General features: G+C 53.1%; 1 protein-coding gene across 5 annotated transcripts in view; it reads right to left on the reverse strand.

Moving 5' to 3' along the window:
- CNTFR (ciliary neurotrophic factor receptor) overlaps positions 1 to 22821 on the reverse strand; it is a 487615-nt gene that overhangs the window by 218055 nt on the left and 246739 nt on the right. For all 5 annotated transcript variants that reach the window (XM_077281315.1, XM_077281313.1, XM_077281314.1 and 2 more), the window contains one exon: positions 18839 to 18917. In XM_077281315.1, coding sequence (XP_077137430.1) covers positions 18839 to 18917 — 79 coding nt within the window. The remainder of the gene's footprint in view (positions 1 to 18838; positions 18918 to 22821) is intronic.

Here is a 22821-nt window from a genome sequence, read left to right on the forward strand (position 1 = left end):
TCATCCTCTCCATCACCTCCATCTCTTCCATCAGCTCCATCCCCTCCGTCAGGTCCATCAGCTCCATCCCCTCCGTCAGGTCCATCATCTCCATCCCCTCCGTCAGGTCCATCATCTCCATCCCCTCCATCTCCTCCATCCTCTCCATCCCCTCCCTGGAGCAGAGAGCACATTTATCCATACATCCCTTTCTACTATTGCCATAGGAAATCATCAGCATTTGTGCTGCAGCTCTGGCTGTGACTGGAGGATGGGCAGATGGAACTTGTGGTGCCTTAACCCATAAAGTAGAAGGAAATTCACACTATGCGGTCAGGAAATAAAGCTTTGGCTGCGGGATGTGAGCGAGCGGCGGCCGGGTGCACTGGCAGCATGGGGCGCTGGTGACCGATTCTCACACCTGGTCTCTGGGGTTCTGTGGTCACAGCTCCCATCCCCCGCTGTACAGACCTCCAGACAAGGGGTGATTCGTGGGCCCCCCTAAAACCGCAGCCCCCCGAGCCCACATTCCCTCACAACGGCTCCTGTGTGCTGATCCGAGCGACTGAGGGTCAGGAAATGAAAAGAACAAGTGGACTGTAAGAAGCGAGCGCATTCCCGGCGAGGCGCTGCTAATTACCTGAGAACTCAGGAGGCCGCAGCGCAGCCGCACTGTACATCCATGCAACACGAGGAGAGGCCTGTGCCCCTCCACTGCCCGCTCCTCACCTTTCCCAGGGCACCTCCATTGCCACTCATGCTCCTCACCTTCACCGGGGGCCGTGGCACCTCCACCACTCGCCTACGCTCCTCACCAGGGGCTGAGGCACCACCACTCGCCTACGCTCCTCATCAGGGGCTGAAGCACCACCACTTGCCCGCGCTCCTCACCAGGGGCTGAGGCACCTCCACCACTCGCCCGCGCTCCTCACCAGGGGCTGAGGCACCTCCACCACTCGCCCGCGCTCCTCACCAGGGGCTGAGGCACCTCCACCATCCACCACTTGCCCGCGCTCCTCAACAGGGGCTGAGGCACCTCTACCACTCGCCCGCACTCCTCACCAGGGGCTGAGGCACCTCCACCACTCTCTCGCGCTATTCACCAGGGGCCGAGGCACTTCCACCACTCGGCCCTGCTCCTCACCTTCACTAGAGACCACAGCACTTCCACCAGCCGCTCCTCACCAGAGGCCGAGGCACCTCCACCGCTTGCCCGGGCACCTCACCTTAACCGGGAGGGCTGCAGCCCCATCCCCCTCCTCACTAGGGGCCAAGGTACCTCTACCTCTCAGGCTGAGGCACCTCCACCATCCACCACTTGCCCGCGCTCCTCAACAGGGGCTGAGGCACCTCTACCACTCGCCCGCACTCCTCACCAGGGGCTGAGGCACCTCCACCACTCTCTCGCGCTATTCACCAGGGGCCGAGGCACTTCCACCACTCGGCCCTGCTCCTCACCTTCACTAGAGACCACAGCACTTCCACCAGCCGCTCCTCACCAGAGGCCGAGGCACCTCCACCGCTTGCCCGGGCACCTCACCTTAACCGGGAGGGCTGCAGCCCCATCCCCCTCCTCACTAGGGGCCGGGGTACCTCTACCTCTCATCCAGCCCTGACGCTATGGAACCAGAAACTTCCCTCCTCACCGGGGGCTGCTGCACCTCCACTGTTCTTCTCACCTTCACTAGGGACTACAGCACTTCCACCGCCAGGTCCTCACACAGGCCACGGCACCTCCACCACCTGCTCCTCACCTTCACTAAGGACCTCACCACTTCCACCGCCAGCTCCTCACAGGAGCCGAGGCACCTCCACCACTCCTCGTCTTCACCACCCACTTCTCACCTTCACTAAAGACCTCACCACTTCCACAGCCAGCTCCTCACAGGTGCCAAGTTACCTTCACCACTCCTCATCTTCACCACCCGCTCCTCACCTTCACTAAGGACCTCACCACTTCCACTGCCAGCTCCTCACACTGGCCGAGCCACCTCTACCACTCCTCATCTTCACCACCCGCTCTCACCTTCACTAAAGATCTCACCACTTCCCCCGCCAGCTCCTCACAGGAGCCGAGGCACCTCCACCATTCCTCCATCTTCATCACCCGCTCCTCACCTTCACTAAGGATCTCACCACTTCCACTGCCAGATCCTCACAGGGGCTGAGGCACCTCCACCGATGCTCATCTTCACCAGGGGCCGCAGCCCCATCCACTAGCCGCTATTCACCTTCACTAGGTAGCACAGCACCTCCACTGCCAGCTCCTCACAGGGGCCGAGGCACCTCCACCGCTGCTCATCTTCACCAGGGGCCGCAGCCCCATCCACTAGCCGCTATTCACCTTCACTAGGTAGCACAGCACCTCCACCGCCAGCTCCTCAGAGGGGCCGAGGCACCTCCACCGCTGCTCATCTTCACCAGGGGCCGCAGCCCCATCCACTAGCCGCTATTCACCTTCACTAGGTAGCACAGCACCTCCACCGCCAGCTCCTCACAGGGGCCGAGGCACCTACACAGCTGCTCATCTTCACCAGGGGCCACAGCCCCATCCTCTAGCCGCTATTCACCTTCACTAGGTAGCACAGCTCCTCCACCGCCAGCTCCTCACAGGGGCAGAGGCATCTCCACCGCTGCTCATCTTCACCAGGGGCCGCAGCTCCATCCACTAGCTGCTATTCACCTTCACTAGGCAGCACAGCACCTCCACCGCCAGCTCCTCACAGGGGCCGAGGCACCTCCACCTCTGCTCATCTTCACCAGGGGCCGCAGCCCCATCCTCTAGCCGCTATTCACCTTCACTAGGTAGCACAGCACCTCCACCGCCAGCTCCTCACAGGGGCCGAGGCACCTCCACCGCTGCTCATCTTCACCAGGGGCCGCAGCCCCATCCACTAGCCGCTATTCACCTTCACTAGGTAGCACAGCTCCTCCACAGCCAGCTCCTCACAGGGGCCGAGGCACCTCCACCGCTGCTCATCTTCACCAGGGGCCGCAGCCCCATCCACTAGCCGCTATTCACCTTCACTAGGTAGCACAGCTCCTCCACCGCCTGCTCCTCACAGGGGGCTGCAGCACCTCCACTGCTGCTCATCTTTACCAGGGGCCACAGCCCCATCCTCTAGCCGCTATTCACCTTCACTAGGTAGCACAGCTCCTCCACCGCCAGCTCCTCACAGGGGCCGAGGCACCTCCACCGCTGCTCATCTTCACCAGGGGCCGCAGCCCCATTCACTAGCCGCTATTCACCTTCACTAGGTAGCACAGCTCCTCCACCGCCAGCTCCTCACAGGGGCCGAGGCACCTCCACAGCTGCTCATCTTCACCAGGGGCCGCAGCCCCATCCACTAGCCGCTATTCACCTTCACTAGGTAGCACAGCTCCTCCACCGCCTGCTCCTCACCAGGGGCCGAGGCACCTCCACCGCTGCTCATCTTCACCAGGGGCCGCAGCCCCATCCACTAGCCGCTATTCACCTTCACTAGGTAGCACAGCACCTCCACCGCCAGCTCCTCACAGGGGGCTGCAGCACCTCCACCGCTGCTCATCTTCACCAGGGGCCGCAGCCCCATCCTCTAGCCGCTATTCACCTTCACTAGGTAGCACAGCTCCTCCACCGCCAGCTCCTCACAGGGGCCGAGGCACCTCCACAGCTGCTCATCTTCACCAGGGGCCGCAGCCCCATCCAATAGCCACTATTCACCTTCACTAGGTAGCACAGCTCCTCCACCGCCTGCTCCTCACAGGGGCCGAGGCACCTCCACCGCTGCTCATCTTCACCAGGGTCCGCAGCCTCATCCACTAGCCGCCATTCACCTTCACTAGGTAGCAACGCTCCTCCACGGCCTGCTCCTCACAGGGGCCGAGGCACCTCCACCGCTGCTCATCTTCACCAGGGGCCGCAGCCCCATCCTCTAGCCGCTATTCACCTTCACTAGGTAGCACAGCTCCTCCACCGCCAGCTCCTCACAGGGGCCGAGGCACCTCCACCGCTGCTCATCTTCACCAGGGGCCGCAGCCCCATCCACTAGCTGCTATTCACCTTCACTAGGTAGCACAGCTCCTCCACCGCCAGCTCCTCACAGGGGCCGAGGCACCTCCACAGCTGCTCATCTTCACCAGGGGCCGCAGCCCCATCCAATAGCCGCTATTCACCTTCACTAGGTAGCACAGCACCTCCACCGCCTGCTCCTCACAGGGGCCGAGGCACCTCCACCGCTGCTCATCTTCACCAGGGGCCGCAGCCCCATCCACTAGCTGCTATTCACCTTCACTAGGTAGCACAGCTCCTCCACCGCCAGCTCCTCACAGGGGCCGAGGCACCTCCACCGCTGCTCATCTTCACCAGGGGCCGCAGCCCCATCCACTAGCCGCTATTCACCTTCACTAGGTAGCACAGCACCTCCACCGCCTGCTCCTCACAGGGGCCGAGGCACCTCCACCGCTGCTCATCTTCACCAGGGGCCGCAGCCCCATCCACTAGCCGCTATTCACCTTCACTAGGTAGCACAGCACCTCCACCGCCAGCTCCTCACAGGGGCCGAGGCACCTCCACCGCTGCTCATCTTCACCAGGGGCCGCAGCCCCATCCACTAGCCACTATTCACCTTCACTAGGTAGCACAGCTCCTCCACCGCCAGCTCCTCACAGGGGCCGAGGCACCTCCACCGCTGCTCATCTTCACCAGGGGCCGCAGCCCCATCCACTAGCCGCTATTCACCTTCACTAGGTAGCACAGCTCCTCCACAGCCAGCTCCTCACAGGGTCCGAGGCACCTCCACCGCTGCTCATCTTCACCAGGGGCCGCAGCCCCATCCACTAGCCGCTATTCACCTTCACTAGGTAGCACAGCACCTCCACCGCCAGCTCCTCACAGGGGCCGAGGCACCTCCACCGCTGCTCATCTTCACCAGGGGCCGCAGCCCCATCCACTAGCCGCTATTCACCTTCACTAGGTAGCACAGCTCCTCCACCGCCAGCTCCTCACAGGGGCCGAGGCACCTCCACCGCTGCTCATCTTCACCAGGGGCCGCAGCCCCATCCAATAGCCGCTATTCACCTTCACTAGGTAGCACAGCACCTCCACCGCCAGCTCCTCACAGGGGCCGAGGCACCTCCACCGCTGCTCATCTTCACCAGGGGCCGCAGCCCCATCCACTAGCCGCTATTCACCTTCACTAGGTAGCACAGCTCCTCCACCGCCAGCTCCTCACAGGGGCCGAGGCACCTCCACCGCTGCTCATCTTCACCAGGGGCCACAGCCCCATCCACTAGCCGCTATTCACCTTCACTAGGTAGCACAGCTCCTCCACCGCCAGCTCCTCACAGGGGCCGAGGCACCTCCACCGCTGCTCATCTTCACCAGGGGCCGCAGCCCCATCCACTAGCCGCTATTCACCTTCACTAGGTAGCACAGCACCTCCACTGCCAGCTCCTCCCAGGGGCCGAGGCACCTCCACCGCTGCTCATCTTCACCAGGGGCCGCAGCCCCATCCACTAGCCGCTATTCACCTTCACTAGGTAGCACAGCACCTCCACCGCCTGCTCCTCACAGGGGCTGAGGCACCTCCACCGCTGCTCATCTTCACCAGGGGCCGCAGCCCCATCCACTAGCCGCTATTCACCTTCACTAGGTAGCACAGCTCCTCCACAGCCAGCTCCTCACAGGGTCCGAGGCACCTCCACCGCTGCTCATCTTCACCAGGGGCCGCAGCCCCATCCACTAGCCGCTATTCACCTTCACTAGGTAGCACAGCACCTCCACCGCCAGCTCCTCACAGGGGCCGAGGCACCTCCACCGCTGCTCATCTTCACCAGGGGCCGCAGCCCCATCCACTAGCCGCTATTCACCTTCACTAGGTAGCACAGCTCCTCCACCGCCAGCTCCTCACAGGGGCCGAGGCACCTCCACCGCTGCTCATCTTCACCAGGGGCCGCAGCCCCATCCACTAGCTGCTATTCACCTTCACTAGGTAGCACAGCTCCTCCACCGCCAGCTCCTCACAGGGGCCGAGGCACCTCCACCGCTGCTCATCTTCACCAGGGGCCGCAGCCCCATCCACTAGCCGCTATTCACCTTCACTAGGTAGCACAGCACCTCCACCGCCTGCTCCTCACAGGGGCCGAGGCACCTCCACCGCTGCTCATCTTCACCAGGGGCCGCAGCCCCATCCACTAGCCGCTATTCACCTTCACTAGGTAGCACAGCACCTCCACCGCCAGCTCCTCACAGGGGCCGAGGCACCTCCACCGCTGCTCATCTTCACCAGGGGCCGCAGCCCCATCCACTAGCCACTATTCACCTTCACTAGGTAGCACAGCTCCTCCACCGCCAGCTCCTCACAGGGGCCGAGGCACCTCCACCGCTGCTCATCTTCACCAGGGGCCGCAGCCCCATCCACTAGCCGCTATTCACCTTCACTAGGTAGCACAGCTCCTCCACAGCCAGCTCCTCACAGGGTCCGAGGCACCTCCACCGCTGCTCATCTTCACCAGGGGCCGCAGCCCCATCCACTAGCCGCTATTCACCTTCACTAGGTAGCACAGCACCTCCACCGCCAGCTCCTCACAGGGGCCGAGGCACCTCCACCGCTGCTCATCTTCACCAGGGGCCGCAGCCCCATCCACTAGCCGCTATTCACCTTCACTAGGTAGCACAGCTCCTCCACCGCCAGCTCCTCACAGGGGCCGAGGCACCTCCACCGCTGCTCATCTTCACCAGGGGCCGCAGCCCCATCCAATAGCCGCTATTCACCTTCACTAGGTAGCACAGCACCTCCACCGCCAGCTCCTCACAGGGGCCGAGGCACCTCCACCGCTGCTCATCTTCACCAGGGGCCGCAGCCCCATCCACTAGCCGCTTTTCACCTTCACTAGGTAGCACAGCTCCTCCACCGCCAGCTCCTCACAGGGGCCGAGGCACCTCCACCGCTGCTCATCTTCACCAGGGGCCGCAGCCCCATCCACTAGCCGCTATTCACCTTCACTAGGTAGCACAGCTCCTCCACCGCCAGCTCCTCACAGGGGCCGAGGCACCTCCACCGCTGCTCATCTTCACCAGGGGCCGCAGCCCCATCCACTAGCCGCTATTCACCTTCACTAGGTAGCACAGCACCTCCACTGCCAGCTCCTCCCAGGGGCCGAGGCACCTCCACCGCTGCTCATCTTCACCAGGGGCCGCAGCCCCATCCACTAGCCGCTATTCACCTTCACTAGGTAGCACAGCACCTCCACCGCCTGCTCCTCACAGGGGCTGAGGCACCTCCACCGCTGCTCATCTTCACCAGGGGCCGCAGCCCCATCCACTAGCCGCTATTCACCTTCACTAGGTAGCACAGCTCCTCCACCGCCAGCTCCTCACAGGGGCCGAGGCACCTCCACCGCTGCTCATCTTCACCAGGGGCCGCAGCCCCATCCACTAGCCGCTATTCACCTTCACTAGGTAGCACAGCACCTCCACCGCCAGCTCCTCACAGGGGCCGAGGCACCTCCACCGCTGCTCATCTTCACCAGGGGCCGCAGCCCCATCCACTAGCCGCTATTCACCTTCACTAGGTAGCACAGCTCCTCCACCGCCAGCTCCTCACAGGGGCCGAGGCACCTCCACCGCTGCTCATCTTCACCAGGGGCCGCAGCCCCATCCACTAGCCGCTATTCACCTTCACTAGGTAGCACAGCACCTCCACTGCCAGCTCCTCCAAGGGGCCGAGGCACCTCCACCGCTGCTCATCTTCACCAGGGGCCGCAGCCCCATCCACTAGCCGCTATTCACCTTCACTAGGTAGCACAGCACCTCCACCGCCTGCTCCTCACAGGGGCTGAGGCACCTCCACCGCTGCTCATCTTCACCAGGGGCCGCAGCCCCATCCACTAGCCGCTATTCACCTTCACTAGGTAGCACAGCTCCTCCACCGCCAGCTCCTCACAGGGGCCGAGGCACCTCCACCGCTGCTCATCTTCACCAGGGGCCGCAGCCCCATCCACTAGCCGCTATTCACCTTCACTAGGTAGCACAGCACCTCCACCGCCAGCTCCTCACAGGGGCCGAGGCACCTCCACAGCTGCTCATCTTCACCAGGGGCCGCAGCCCCATCCACTAGCCGCTATTCACCTTTACTAGGTAGCACAGCTCCTCCACCGCCAGCTCCTCACAGGGGCCGAGGCACCTCCACCGCTGCTCATCTTCACCAGGGGCCGCAGCCCCATCCACTAGCCGCTATTCACCTTCACTAGGTAGCACAGCACCTCCACTGCCAGCTCCTCCAAGGGGCCGAGGCACCTCCACCGCTGCTCATCTTCACCAGGGGCCGCAGCCCCATCCACTAGCCGCTATTCACCTTCACTAGGTAGCACAGCTCCTCCACCGCCAGCTCCTCACAGGGGCCGAGGCACCTCCACAGCTGCTCATCTTCACCAGGGGCCGCAGCCCCATCCACTAGCCGCTATTCACCTTTACTAGGTAGCACAGCTCCTCCACCGCCAGCTCCTCACAGGGGCCGAGGCACCTCCACCGCTGCTCATCTTCACCAGGGGCCGCAGCCCCATCCACTAGCCGCTATTCACCTTCACTAGGTAGCACAGCACCTCCACTGCCAGCTCCTCCAAGGGGCCGAGGCACCTCCACCGCTGCTCATCTTCACCAGGGGCCGCAGCCCCATCCACTAGCCGCTATTCACCTTCACTAGGTAGCACAGCTCCTCCACCGCCAGCTCCTCACAGGGGCCGAGGCACCTCCACCGCTGCTCATCTTCACCAGGGGCCGCAGCCCCATCCACTAGCCGCTATTCACCTTCACTAGGTAGCACAGCACCTCCACCGCCAGCTCCTCCCAGGGGCCGAGGCACCTCCACCGCTGCTCATCTTCACCAGGGGCCGCAGCCCCATCCACTAGCCGCTATTCACCTTCACTAGGTAGCACAGCTCCTCCACCGCCAGCTCCTCACAGGGGCCGAGGCACCTCCACCGCTGCTCATCTTCACCAGGGGCCGCAGCCCCATCCACTAGCCGCTATTCACCTTCACTAGGTAGCACAGCACCTCCACCGCCAGCTCCTCCCAGGGGCCGAGGCACCTCCACCGCTGCTCATCTTCACCAGGGGCCGCAGCCCCATCCACTAGCCGCTATTCACCTTCACTAGGTAGCACAGCACCTCCACCGCCAGCTCCTCACAGGGGCCGAGGCACCTCCACCGCTGCTCATCTTCACCAGGGGCCGCAGCCCCATCCACTAGCCGCTATTCACCTTCACTAGGTAGCACAGCACCTCCACCGCCAGCTCCTCACAGGGGCCGAGGCACCTCCACCGCTGCTCATCTTCACCAGGGGCCGCAGCCCCATCCACTAGCCGCTATTCACCTTCACTAGGTAGCACAGCACCTCCACCGCCTGCTCCTCACAGGGGCCGAGGCACCTCCACAGCTGCTCATCTTCACCAGGGGCCGCAGCCCCATCCTCTAGCCGCTATTCACCTTCACTAGGTAGCACAGCACCTCCACCGCCTGCTCCTCACAGGGGGCTGCAGCACCTCCACCGCTCCTCTTCCAGCCCTGACCCCACGGACCCAGACATTTCCCTCCTCACTTCATGACCCGTCCAGTACTGACCCGAAACCATTGTACGTGCCTCCTTAAAGGCAGTGTCGGGAGCAGAGAACAGAGAGAAGTTGTGCAGACGTCCCGCCGTCCTCTGTGTTTCACCAGTGTATGATCCCTGCGCACTGTCAGGGAATGGAGTCATCACCCAGCAGCCAATTCACCACACCACAGCTCTTCACGGGTGGAGCTGGAGCAAATGCCTCCGCGCTTCTCCCCGAGCGCCGGGAATGAAGACCCTGCCATGTCTGCGGAGCACTGACCAAGGGCTTCATCTATTGCGGAGCCTCCGGGAGACTCGGGAAGCCTGTGATACACTAACGAGCCATGCAGCTGCGTGAGCGACGCACGGCAGGACTTCACCGGCGCACAGCAGTGTAATGATCTGGATCCTCAGTGCCATGGATACAGCGGCCCCGAGCACCAACTGCGGTCACCTCATGGGCTCTGTAGGGCTAAAGCCTCATCATCTGAGCTGCCCTATAGTAACACTGCGCTACCCAGACCAACCAATCACAGCTCGGCTTACAGTTTACCAGAGCAACCAATCACAGCTCAGCTTATACCAGAGCAACCAATCACAGCTCAGCTTATTCCACACCAACCAATCACAGCTCGGTTTATACCAGAGCAACTAGTCACAGCACAGTTTATACCAGACCAACCAATCACAGCTCAGCTTACAAGAGCAACCAATCACAGCTCAGCTTACACCACAGCAACCAATCACAGCTCAGCTTATACCACCATACCAACCAATCACAGATCAGCTTATACCAGACCAACCAATCACAGCACAGTTTATACCAGACCAACCAATCACAGCTCAGCTTACACCAGAGCAACCAATCACAGCTCAGCTTATACCACCATACCAACCAATCACAGATCAGCTTACAGTTTACCAGAGCAACCAATCACAGCTCAGCTTATACCAGACCAACCAATCACAGCTCAGCTTATTCCAAACCAACCAATCACAGCTCAGCTTACACCAGAGCAACCAATCACAGATCAGCTTATACCAGACCAACCAATCACAGCTCAGTTTACACCAGAGCAACTAATCACAGCTCAGCTTATAAAAGAGCAACCAATCACAGCTCAGTTTATACCAGAGCAACCAATCACAGCTCAGTTTATACCAGAGCAACCAATCACAGCTCAGTTTATACGAGACCAACCAATCACAGATCTGCCTATACCAGAGCAACCAATCACGCTCAGCTTGTAGTTTACAATACCAACCAATGACAGCTAAGAATATACCAGAGCAACCAATCACAGCTCAGCTTACAGTTTAGCAGAGCAACCAATCACAGCTCAAGATCTCAGGTTATATTATAACATGTCAATGCTCGGCTTTCACTTTTTACACCCCTGTGATATATATGGGACCTATGTGACATATACGGGGCCACTGTGACATATACGGGGCCACTGTGATATATATACGGGACCCCAGTGATATATATACGGGGCCCCTGTGATATATACGGGGCCCCTGTGATATATACGGGGCCCCTGTGATATATACGGGACCCCTGTGATATATATACGGGACCCCTGTGATATATATACGGGACCCCTGTGATATATACGGGGCCCCTGTGATATATACGGGACCCCTGTGATATATATACGGGACCCCTGTGATATATATACGGGACCCCTGTGATATATATACGGGGCCCCTGTGATATATACGGGACCCCTGTGATATATACGGGACCCCTGTGACATATATACGGGGCCCCGGTGATATATTCGGAGCGCCTGTGACATATACGGGGCCCCTGTGATATATACGGGACCCCAGTGATATATACGGGACCCCAGTGATATATACGGGACCCCTGTGACATATATACGGGGCCCCTGTGATATATATTCGGAGCGCCTGTGACATATACGGGGCCCCTGTGATATATACGGGGCCCCTGTGATATATACGGGGCCCCTGTGATATATACGGGGCCCCTGTGATATATACGGGGTCCCTGTGATATATACGGGGCCACTGTGATATATACGGGGCCCCTGTGATATATACGGGGCCCCTGTTATACATACGGGGCCCCTGTGATATATACGGGGCCCCTGTGATATATACGGGGCCTCTGTGATATATATGGGGCCTCTGTGATATATACGGGGCCCCTGTGATATATACGGAGCCCCTGTGATATATACGGAGCCCCTGTGATATATACGGGGCCCCTGTGATATATACGGGGCCCCTGTTATACATACGGGGCCCCTGTTATACATACGGGGCCCCTGTGATATATACGGAGCCTCTGTGATATATACGGGGCCCCTGTGATATATACGGGGCCCCTGTGATATATACGGAGCACCAGTGATATATACGGGGCCCCTGTGATATATACGGAGCCCCTGTGATATATACGGGGCCCCTGTGATATATACGGAGCCCCTGTGATATATACGGCGCCTCTGTGATATATACGGGGCCTCTGTGATATATACGGAGCGCCTGTGATATATACGGGGCCTCTGTGATATATACGGGGCCCCTGTGATATATACGGGGCCCCTGTGATATATACGGAGCCCCTGTGATATATACGGAGCCCCTGTGATATATAAGGGGCCCCTGTGATATATACGGAGCCCCTGTGATATATACGGAGCCCCTGTGATATATGCGGAGCCCCTGTGATATATACGGGGCCCCTGTGATATATACGGGGCCCCTGTTATACATACAGGGCCCCTGTGATATATACGGGGCCTCTGTGATATATACGGAGCCCCTGTGATATATACGGAGCCCCTGTGATATATACGGGGCCTCTGTGATATATACGGGGCCTCTGTGATATATACGGAGCCCTGTGATATATACGGAGCCCCTGTGATATATACGGGGCCTCTGTGATATATACGGAGCCCTGTGATATATACGGAGCCCCTGTGATATATACGGAGCCCCTGTGATATATACGGAGCGCCTGTGATATATTCGGGACCCCTGTGATATATACGGGACCCCAGTGATATATACGGGACCCCTGTGATATATACGGGGCCCCTGTGATATATTCGGGGCCCCTGTGATATATACGGAGCCCCTGTGATATATACGGGGCGTCTGTGATATATACGGGGCCCCTGTGATATATACGGTGCCCCAGTGATATATACGGGGCCTCTGTGATATATTCGGGGCCCCTGTGATATATACGGGGCCTCTGTGATATATTCGGGGCCCCTGTGATATATACGGGGCCTCTGTGATATATACGGGGCCTCTGTGATATATACGGAGCCCCTGTGATATATACGGAGCCCCGGTGATATATACGGGGCCTCTGTGATATATACGGGGCCTCTGTGATATATACGGAGCCCCTGTGATATATACGGAGCCCCTGTGATATATACGGGGCCTCTGTGATATATACGGAGCCCCTGTGATATATACAGGGCCCCTGTGATATATTTGGGGCCCCTGTGATATATACAGGGCCCCTGTGATATATACGGTGCCCCAGTGATATATTCGGGGCCCTGTGATATATACGGGGCCCCTGTGATATATACGGGGCCTCTGTGATATATACGGGGCCTCTGTGATATATACGGAGCCCCTGTGATATATACGGGGCCCCTGTGATATATTCGGGGCCCCTGTGATATATACAGGGCCTCTGTGATATATACGGGGCCCCTGTGATATATACGGAGCGCCTGTGATATATACGGGGCCCCTGTGATATATACGGAGCGCTTGTGATATATACGGGGCCGCTGTGATATATACGGGGCCCCTGTGATATATACGGAGCCCCTGTGATATATACGGGGCCCCTGTGATATATTCGGGGCCCCTGTGATATATACAGGGCCTCTGTGATATATACGGGGCCCCTGTGATATATACGGAGCCCCTGTGATATATATACGGGGCCTCTGTGATATATACGGAGCCCTGTGATATATACGGGGCCCACATGAACTCTAATCAGTATTCCGTCTCAAGTGGCGTAACTTGAAACTCATGGGCCCCGATGTGAAAGCTCCAACGGGGCCCCCAAATATTTTAAATCTTTAATAGCAATAGTCTTTTTCTATAGGCCAAAGGGACTTTTAGGGCCCCCTAGGCTCCAGGGCCCGGTGCGATTGCAGCCCCTACACCTGTTGTAGTTACACCCCTGTCCGTAGCCCTAGCAGACCCCCAGAACAGCTTTTATTGGGGAAGCATTTGCTGGTCGCTCACTTCCTGGACTGCGCTCACCTCTCTAGGAATGATGGCATACAGAGAGGGGCCGAGCTCGGGGGAGACCCCGCTAATTAACGCCTCGACTCGTAACAACGGTCCAAACTGGGAAATCAAAGGCCAAAGCTAGAATAATAGGAGGAGATGAGTGACTGCAGGAAGCGCACCGGCACTCCGCTCCCCTCCCCTCCCCGATGTGCGGGCCCCTCTCAGGCCTGTGAAGAGTTAATCTGCGAGACCATAATCTAAGCGCCATCACTGACAACATGAAAAGGCGTCTGACAACCTCCATTATCACGGGATCCTGAAAAGCAAAAAACAACAAAACATCCCCTGAGAAGGGCGCGTTGTGCTGGCGGGAAGGTGCGGGTCACACGGAGCAGCTCACCGCCAACTGCACAATGCCAATAGGGGTCCGGGCCCGGTCCCCCGCCCGCGTCATGCCAGGGCCGGCTAATCCCTACACACAGGCCTTTCATGTTCCCGCTTTCAAGTTCACGGCCCTTTCAGCCGGGACGGGCACGGCGCAACAATACCGGCGCATTCCAAAGACTGGGAACTGCTAAGCCCCACTCTGCCAAAGCGGGACGGATGTCAGCTCCTGAGCACTGAATGCAGCTCCTGTCACAGGACGAGGGGGCAGCGAGGGGAACTCTGCCCGCGAAGTCACAACATGACACAAGTAGCACAAGATCTCGAAAATGGCGCCAATCACTAGAAACGCCCGTACCCAACTATCACGGTGTTTTACTCTATACGGCCATTTATGACCCTGAACTCCGCCAATACTGTAGAGAAGACGGGAGGGGAGCAAGAAAAAGAAATAACCGGCCAGAGACGACGATCACTGAGTATACAGCAGCACGGATATTACAGAGGAATACTGAACACCAGTGATATTTACAGAACGACGGAGCATTAAATACATGGCCGCCGGGCACACGCTCCACGCTCGCAAGCGGAGAAAAGTCAATATGTCTCCACATCACTGTATAAAAGTCATTACCAATGTACACAAACACCGAGCGGCGAGAAAGAACAGGCCGGAGACATCCTGCAACGTATACCTGAGGAAGGGGCAGAAATGTCATATTACACTCACGTTACACAGTGTCCTCCCTACTGACAAAGAAGAATGGGGAGGATAATGAGGAAATGTGCAGGTCAGATACCATAATACTGTACTGCCCCTGTATACAAGAATATCACTAAAATAATACTGCCCCTACTGTATATACAAGAAAATCACTAAAATAATACTGCCCCTATATACAAGAATATCACACAAATAATACTGCCCCATATACAAGAATATAACTACTATAATACTGCCCCTATATACAAGAAAATCACTAAAATAATACTGCCCTTATGTACAAGAATATAACTACTATAATACTGCTCCTATATACAAGAATATAACTACTATAATACTGCCCCATATACAAGAATATAACTACTATAATACTGCTCCTATGTACAAGAATATAACTACTATAATACTGCCCCTATATACAAGAATATAACTACTATAATACTGCCCCTATGTACAAGGATATAACTACTATAATACTGCTCCTATGTACAAGAATATAACTACTATAATACTGCCCCTATGTACAAGAAAATAACTACTATAATACTGCCCCTATGTACAAGAATATAACTACTATAATACTGCTCCTATGTACAAGAATATAACTACTATAATACTGCTCCTATATACAAGAATATAACTACTATAATACTGCCCCATATACAAGAATATAACTACTATAATACTGCCCCTATATACAAGAAAATCACTAAAATAATACTGCCCTTATGTACAAGGATATAACTACTATAATACTGCTCCTATGTACAAGAATATAACTACTATAATACTGCCCCTATGTACAAGAAAATAACTACTATAATACTGCCCCTATGTACAAGAATATAACTACTATAATACTGCTCCTATGTACAAGAATATAACTACTATAATACTGCTCCTATGTACAAGAATATAACTACTATAATACTGCTCCTATGTACAAGAATATAACTACTATAATACTGTCCCTATATACAAGAATATAACTACTATAATACTGCCCCTATGTACAAGAATATAACTACTATAATACTGCTCCTATGTACAAGAATATAACTACTATAATACTGCTCCTATGTACAAGAATATAACTACTATAATACTGCCCCTATGTACAAGAATATAACTACTATAATACTGCTCCTATGTACAAGAATATAACTACTATAATACTGCTCCTATGTACAAGAATATAACTACTATAATACTGCCCCTATGTACAACTATATAACTACTATAATACTGCCCCTATGTACAGGAATATAACTACTATAATACTGTCCCTATGCACAAGAATATAACTACTATAATACTGCTCCTATGTACAAGAATATAACTACTATAATACTGCTCCTATATACAAGAATATAACTACTATAATACTGCTCCTATGTACAAGAATATAACTACTATAATACTGCTCCTATGTACAAGAATATAACTACTATAATACTGCCCCTATGTACAAGAATATAACTACTATAATACTGCTCCTATGTACAAGAATATAACTACTATAATACTGCTCCTATGTACAAGAATATAACTACTATAATACTGCCCCTATGTACAACTATATAACTACTATAATACTGCCCCTATGTACAGGAATATAACTACTATAATACTGTCCCTATGCACAAGAATATAACTACTATAATACTGCTCCTATATACAAGAATATAACTACTATAATACTGCTCCTATGTACAAGAATATAACTACTATACTACTGCCCCTATGTACAAGAATATAACTACTATAATACTGCCCCTATGTACAAGAATATAACTACTATAATACTGCCCCATGTGGAAGAATATAACTACTATAATACTGCTCCCCATGTACAAGAATATAACTACTATAATACTGCTCCTATGTACAAGAATATAACTACTATAATACTGCTCCTATATACAAGAATATAACTACTATAATACTCCCCCTATGTACAAAAATATAACTACTATAATACCGCCCCTATGTACAAGAATATAACTACTATAATACTGCCCCATGTGCAAGAATATAACTACTATAATACTGCTCCTATGTACAAGAAAATAACTACTATAATACTGCCCCATGTGCAAGAATATAACTACTATAATACTGCTCCTATGTACAAGAATATAACTACTATAATACTGCCCCTATGTACAAGAATATAACTACTATAATACTGCTCCCTATGTACAAGAATATAAGTACTGTAATACTGCTCCTATGTACAAGAATATAACTACTATACTACTGCCCCTATGTACAAGAATATAACTACTATAATACTGCTCTCTATGTACAAGAATATAACTACTATAACACTGCTCCTATGTACAAGAATATAACTACTATAATACTGCTCCTATATACAAGAATATAACTACTATAATACTGCTCCTATGTACAAGAATATAACTACTATAATGCTGATCCTATGTACAAGAATATAACTACTATAATACTGCTCCTATGTACAAGAATATAACTACTATAATACTGCTCCTATGTACAAGAATATAACTACTATAATACTGCTCCTATATACAAGAATATAACTACTATAATACTGCTCCTATGTACAAGAATATAACTACTATAATGCTGATCCTATGTACAAGAATATAACTACTATAATACTGCTCCTATGTACAAGAATATAACTACTATAATACTGCTCCTATGTACAAGAATATAACTACTATAATACTGCTCCTATGTACAAGAATATAACTACTATAATACTGTCCCTATGTACAAGAATATAAATACTATAATACTGCCCCTATGTACAAGTATATAACTACTATAATACTGCCCCTATGTACAGGAATATAACTACTATAATACTGCCCCTATGTACAAGAATATAACTACTATAATACTGCCCCTATGTACAAGAATATAACTACTATAATACTGCCCCTATGTACAAGAATATAACTACTATAATGCTGCCCCCTATGTACAAGAATATAACTACTATAATACTGCCCCCTATGTACAAGAATATAACTACTATAATACTGCCCCTATGTACAAGAATATAACTACTATAATACTGCCCCTATGTACAAGAATATAACTACTATAATACTGCTCCTATGTACAAGAATATAACTACTATAATACTGCTCCTATGTATAAGAATATAACTGCTATAATACTGCTCCTATATACAAGAATATAACTACTATAATACTGCCCCCTATGTACAAGAATATAACTACTATAATACTGCCCCCTATGTACAAGAATATAACTACTATAATACTGCCCCTATGTACAGGAATATAACTACTATAATACTGCTCCTATGTACAAGAATATAACTACTATAATACTGCTCCTATGTAAAAGAATATAACTACTATAATACTGTCCCTATGTACAAGAATATAACTACTATAATACTGCTCCTATATACAAGAATATAACTACTATAATACTGCTCCTATGTACAAGAATATAACTACTATAATACTGCCCCTATGTATAAGAATATAACTACTATAATACTGCTCCTATGTACAAGAATATAACTACTATAATACTGCTCCCTATGTACAAGAATATAACTACTATAATACTGCTCCTATATACAAGAATATAACTACTATAATACTGCCCCCTATGTACAAGAATATAACTACTATAATACTGCTCCTATGTAAAAGAATATAACTACTATAATACTGTCCCTATGTACAAGAATATAACTACTATAATACTGCTCCTATATACAAGAATATAACTACTATAATACTGCCCTCTATGTACAAGAATATAACTACTATATTACTGCCCCTATGTACAATAATATAACTACTATAATACTGCCCCTATGTACAAGAATATAACTACTATAATACAGCGACACCGCACATGCAGGCGATATATGGCTGATAATGGCAGCACTTACCGTCAGCGTGTCTCTGAGTGCAGACCATCATGGAGGTGGCGAGCAGCAGGCAGCAGGCTGGGGTCAGCGGATTTGCCATCTGTTTGGGGGGACACAAAGCGCAGCGTTAGGTGGAGGCTGCTGGGGGCCACACTGTATCCGTGGCTCATGTTACTGACAGTGGGGAGGGGGCTCTGGATAGTGGTCTGGGCCGGACATGGCGACTGCTGGAGAAAGACACCAGGTAATAACACTGTCATGTAAGAGGAGGCATCACCGCCTGCACTGCTGAGCACACCCCATAATACCGCACCCCTAGAAGTCTCATCGGATCTGTAGTATGGGGGTATACGTAGAGCCGTGGTCATGTGATTACAGCATCCTGTATACAGACCAGCAGCGATCTCCTGAGTATGACATCACTGGGACATAAGGGGTTAATAGCAGTCCTCCTCATTATCCTGTGTGCAGGGCTCAGTCACTGCACTGATAATGGAGGGCAGGTGTAGCCAGCAGTGATCGGGTTAACCCTAATAAAACAGGATGACCCCCCAGGTCTGCCTCGCTGCCCCCCGCGTCACTCCTGCTGATCTGTCGCTATCACTGGCGAGCGAACGACCCATCATCTTACGCCAACTCATTCCGGCCATCATCCATCACAGCGCAAATCCTGCCAAGTGGAAACCGTCAGCATGTCCAATGGCCCTCGCCAGGAAGCAGATACCACTCATATTATGGTGACACCATGAAGACGGCACCAAACTTTCTGCTACAATGTATCAGGTGAGAAATAGTCGATGCTGTTGGGTTCTCATTCACTGACAGCAAGCAGAGATGTAGGAAATGGTGCGGAAACACAAAGTCTATTAGAAAGCAGCAGTTTGTGTCTCCACACCAGCCCGATATCTCTATAATGGGTCCATTCCCGCGAGGTGTCGGCTGCGGCCCCGACCCTGACAGCCCATCAGGTGTCACCAGGTAGCAGACATTCCGGGGGGCAGCGACATCGGGGAGTTCCTGACACGACTCGGCTCGTTCTGCGCATTCCTCAGGCGCCGCGCGTCAAAACCGTCACCGCTCGCGTTCTTCACACTTCATTTACAAGTGCCCCCGCCAGCCAGGGCCCGCAGGACGGAGACAGATGATCCAACGTGTGAGTGGAGATGGCAACGAACCGAGGACATGAGACCGGGGGGGATAATTCTACCACTGCGTCTCCCAGTCTGACCTTGACCCCAAATCATCCACACAGTGGGCCCCAATACAAAGTCTACCCCAGGGGCCCCACTCTCTGGTCATTAATACAATTGGTCTTCTCATACAGGCTCTAGGGCCCCAGTGCGGCTGCCATCACTGCACGCACCATCGGTATTATCCCCCTGGAGATACAACCTGCAGGAGGCATCCATCACCTACACGTCCTCACAGTCTGTTCAGCCATTTCTTACATTAGAAGTGTGTCCTAGAAAGCTGGGTGACCCCCAGAATGGTCAGTAATGAGGCACAAGGGCTAAGGGGGGCACCAGCACTACAGCTGGCAGTGGAGCATGTGGATTGTGATGGGTATTGGGGCTTCTTCACAAGGTTAGTATTGGGGCATCCTCTTTACTGTTACTTGGGTGGATGGCATTGGGGTACTGGGGATCCTCATTATTTTATCACTGTAGTACGAACCATTACCTTGGTATCCCCAAAACCCCCATCACTGTAGTCACCCTGTAACACCACTTTACATTCAGCATCTGCACAGGAGCGGCAACGACAGAGCATGTACAGGAGAGACGACAGCAGAACATGTATAGGAGAGACGACAGCAGAACATGTACAGGAGAGACGACAGCAGAACATGTATAGGAGAGACGACAGCAGAACATGTACAGGAGAGACGGCGGCGGCAGAACATGTACAGGAGAGATGGGACAGAACATGTACAGGAGAGATGGGACAGAACATGTACAGGAGAGATGGCGGCAGAGCATGTACAGGAGAGACGGCGGCGGCAGAACATGTACAGGAGAGATGGGACAGAACATGTACAGGAGAGATGGCGGCAGAACATGTACAGGAGAGACGGCGGCGGCAGAACATGTACAGGAGAGATGGCGGCAGAACATGTACAGGAGAGACGGGGGCAGAACATGTACAGGAGAGACGACGACAGAACATGTACAGGAGAGATGGCGGCAGAACATGTACAGGAGAGACGACGACAGAACATGTACAGGAGACACGGCGGCAGAACATGTACAGGAGACACGGCGGCTGAACATGTACAGGAGACACGGCGGCAGAACATGTACAGGAGAGACGGCGGCGGCGGCAGAACATGTACAGGAGAGACGACGACAGAACATGTACAGGAGAGACGACGACAGAACATGTACAGGAGAGACGACGACAGAACATATACAGGAGAGACGGCGGCAGAACATGTACAGGAGACACGGCGGCAGAACATGTACAGGAGACACGGCGGCAGAACATGTACAGGAGAGACGACAGCAGAACATGTACAGGAGAGACGGCGGCAGAACATGTACAGGAGACACGGCGGCAGAACATGTACAGGAGACACGGCGGCAGAACATGTACAGGAGAGACGACAGCAGAACATGTACAGGAGAGACGGCGGCGGCAGAACATGTACAGGAGAGATGGCGGCAGAACATGTACAGGAGAGACGGGGGCAGAACATGTACAGGAGAGACGACGACAGAACATGTACAGGAGAGACGGGGGCAGAACATGTACAGGAGAGACGACGACAGAACATGTACAGGAGACACGGCGGCAGAACATGTACAGGAGAGATGGGACAGAACATGTACAGGAGAGATGGCGGCAGAGCATGTACAGGAGAGACGGCGGCGGCAGAACATGTACAGGAGAGATGGCGGCAGAACATGTACAGGAGAGACGACGACAGAACATGTACAGGAGAGACGACGACAGAACATGTACAGGAGACGGCGGCGGCAGAACATGTACAGGAGAGATGGCGGCAGAACATGTACAGGAGAGACGGGGGCAGAACATGTACAGGAGAGACGACGACAGAACATGTACAGGAGAGACGACGACAGAACATGTACAGGAGAGACGACGACAGAACATGTACAGGAGACGGCGGCGGCAGAACATGTACAGGAGAGATGGCGGCAGAACATGTACAGGAGAGACGGGGGCAGAACATGTACAGGAGAGACGACGACAGAACATGTACAGGAGAGACGACGACAGAACATGTACAGGAGAGACGACGACAGAACATGTACAGGAGAGACGACGACAGAACATGTACAGGAGACGGCGGCGGCAGAACATGTACAGGAGAGATGGCGGCAGAACATGTACAGGAGAGACGGGGGCAGAACATGTACAGGAGAGACGACGACAGAACATGTACAGGAGAGACGGCGGCGGCAGAACATGTACAGGAGAGACATAAGCCAACACGACTGAAAAGAAGAAATGAAAGTGTTGCATTGGAAAGGTCACACTGACACAGTCTGCAGCTGAGGAAACAGTGCAGAAAAATAAATTTTGAGGGGAGGAAATAAAAATAACAAAACTACAATACTGTGGTTGCATAAGTGTGAGCACCCTCTTATAATTGGGGATGTGAGTCTTGTTTCCCCCATGTTACATAGTAGTCAGTGTTCAGCCGCCGCCATTCACAGTTATCCTGAATAACCCAGAGAAAGTGTTGCTGTGCTAGGAGGGTTCTCCTGACAGTTTCTGGTTGTAAACAGCTGACAACACAGCAAAGGATCTCATTGTGGAAAGTTGTCAGTCAGGAGAAGGGAACAAAAACATTTCCCAGACATTAGAGTATGGATACTGTGAAGACATCAACAAGCATGGGCTGAAATGTGGCACAACAGTGATTTTAGCTAAAACTGGACTTTCCTCAAACATTGATGAAAAGAGACTGCTAAAGGGCCGACCGCAACATTAAAGGAGCTGCAGGAATTTCTCACCAATCCTGGTTGGGTTCTGCATGT

The sequence above is a fragment of the Ranitomeya variabilis genome, chromosome 1 (genome assembly GCF_051348905.1).
Source record: "Ranitomeya variabilis isolate aRanVar5 chromosome 1, aRanVar5.hap1, whole genome shotgun sequence".
NCBI classification, from domain to species: domain Eukaryota; kingdom Metazoa; phylum Chordata; class Amphibia; order Anura; family Dendrobatidae; genus Ranitomeya; species Ranitomeya variabilis.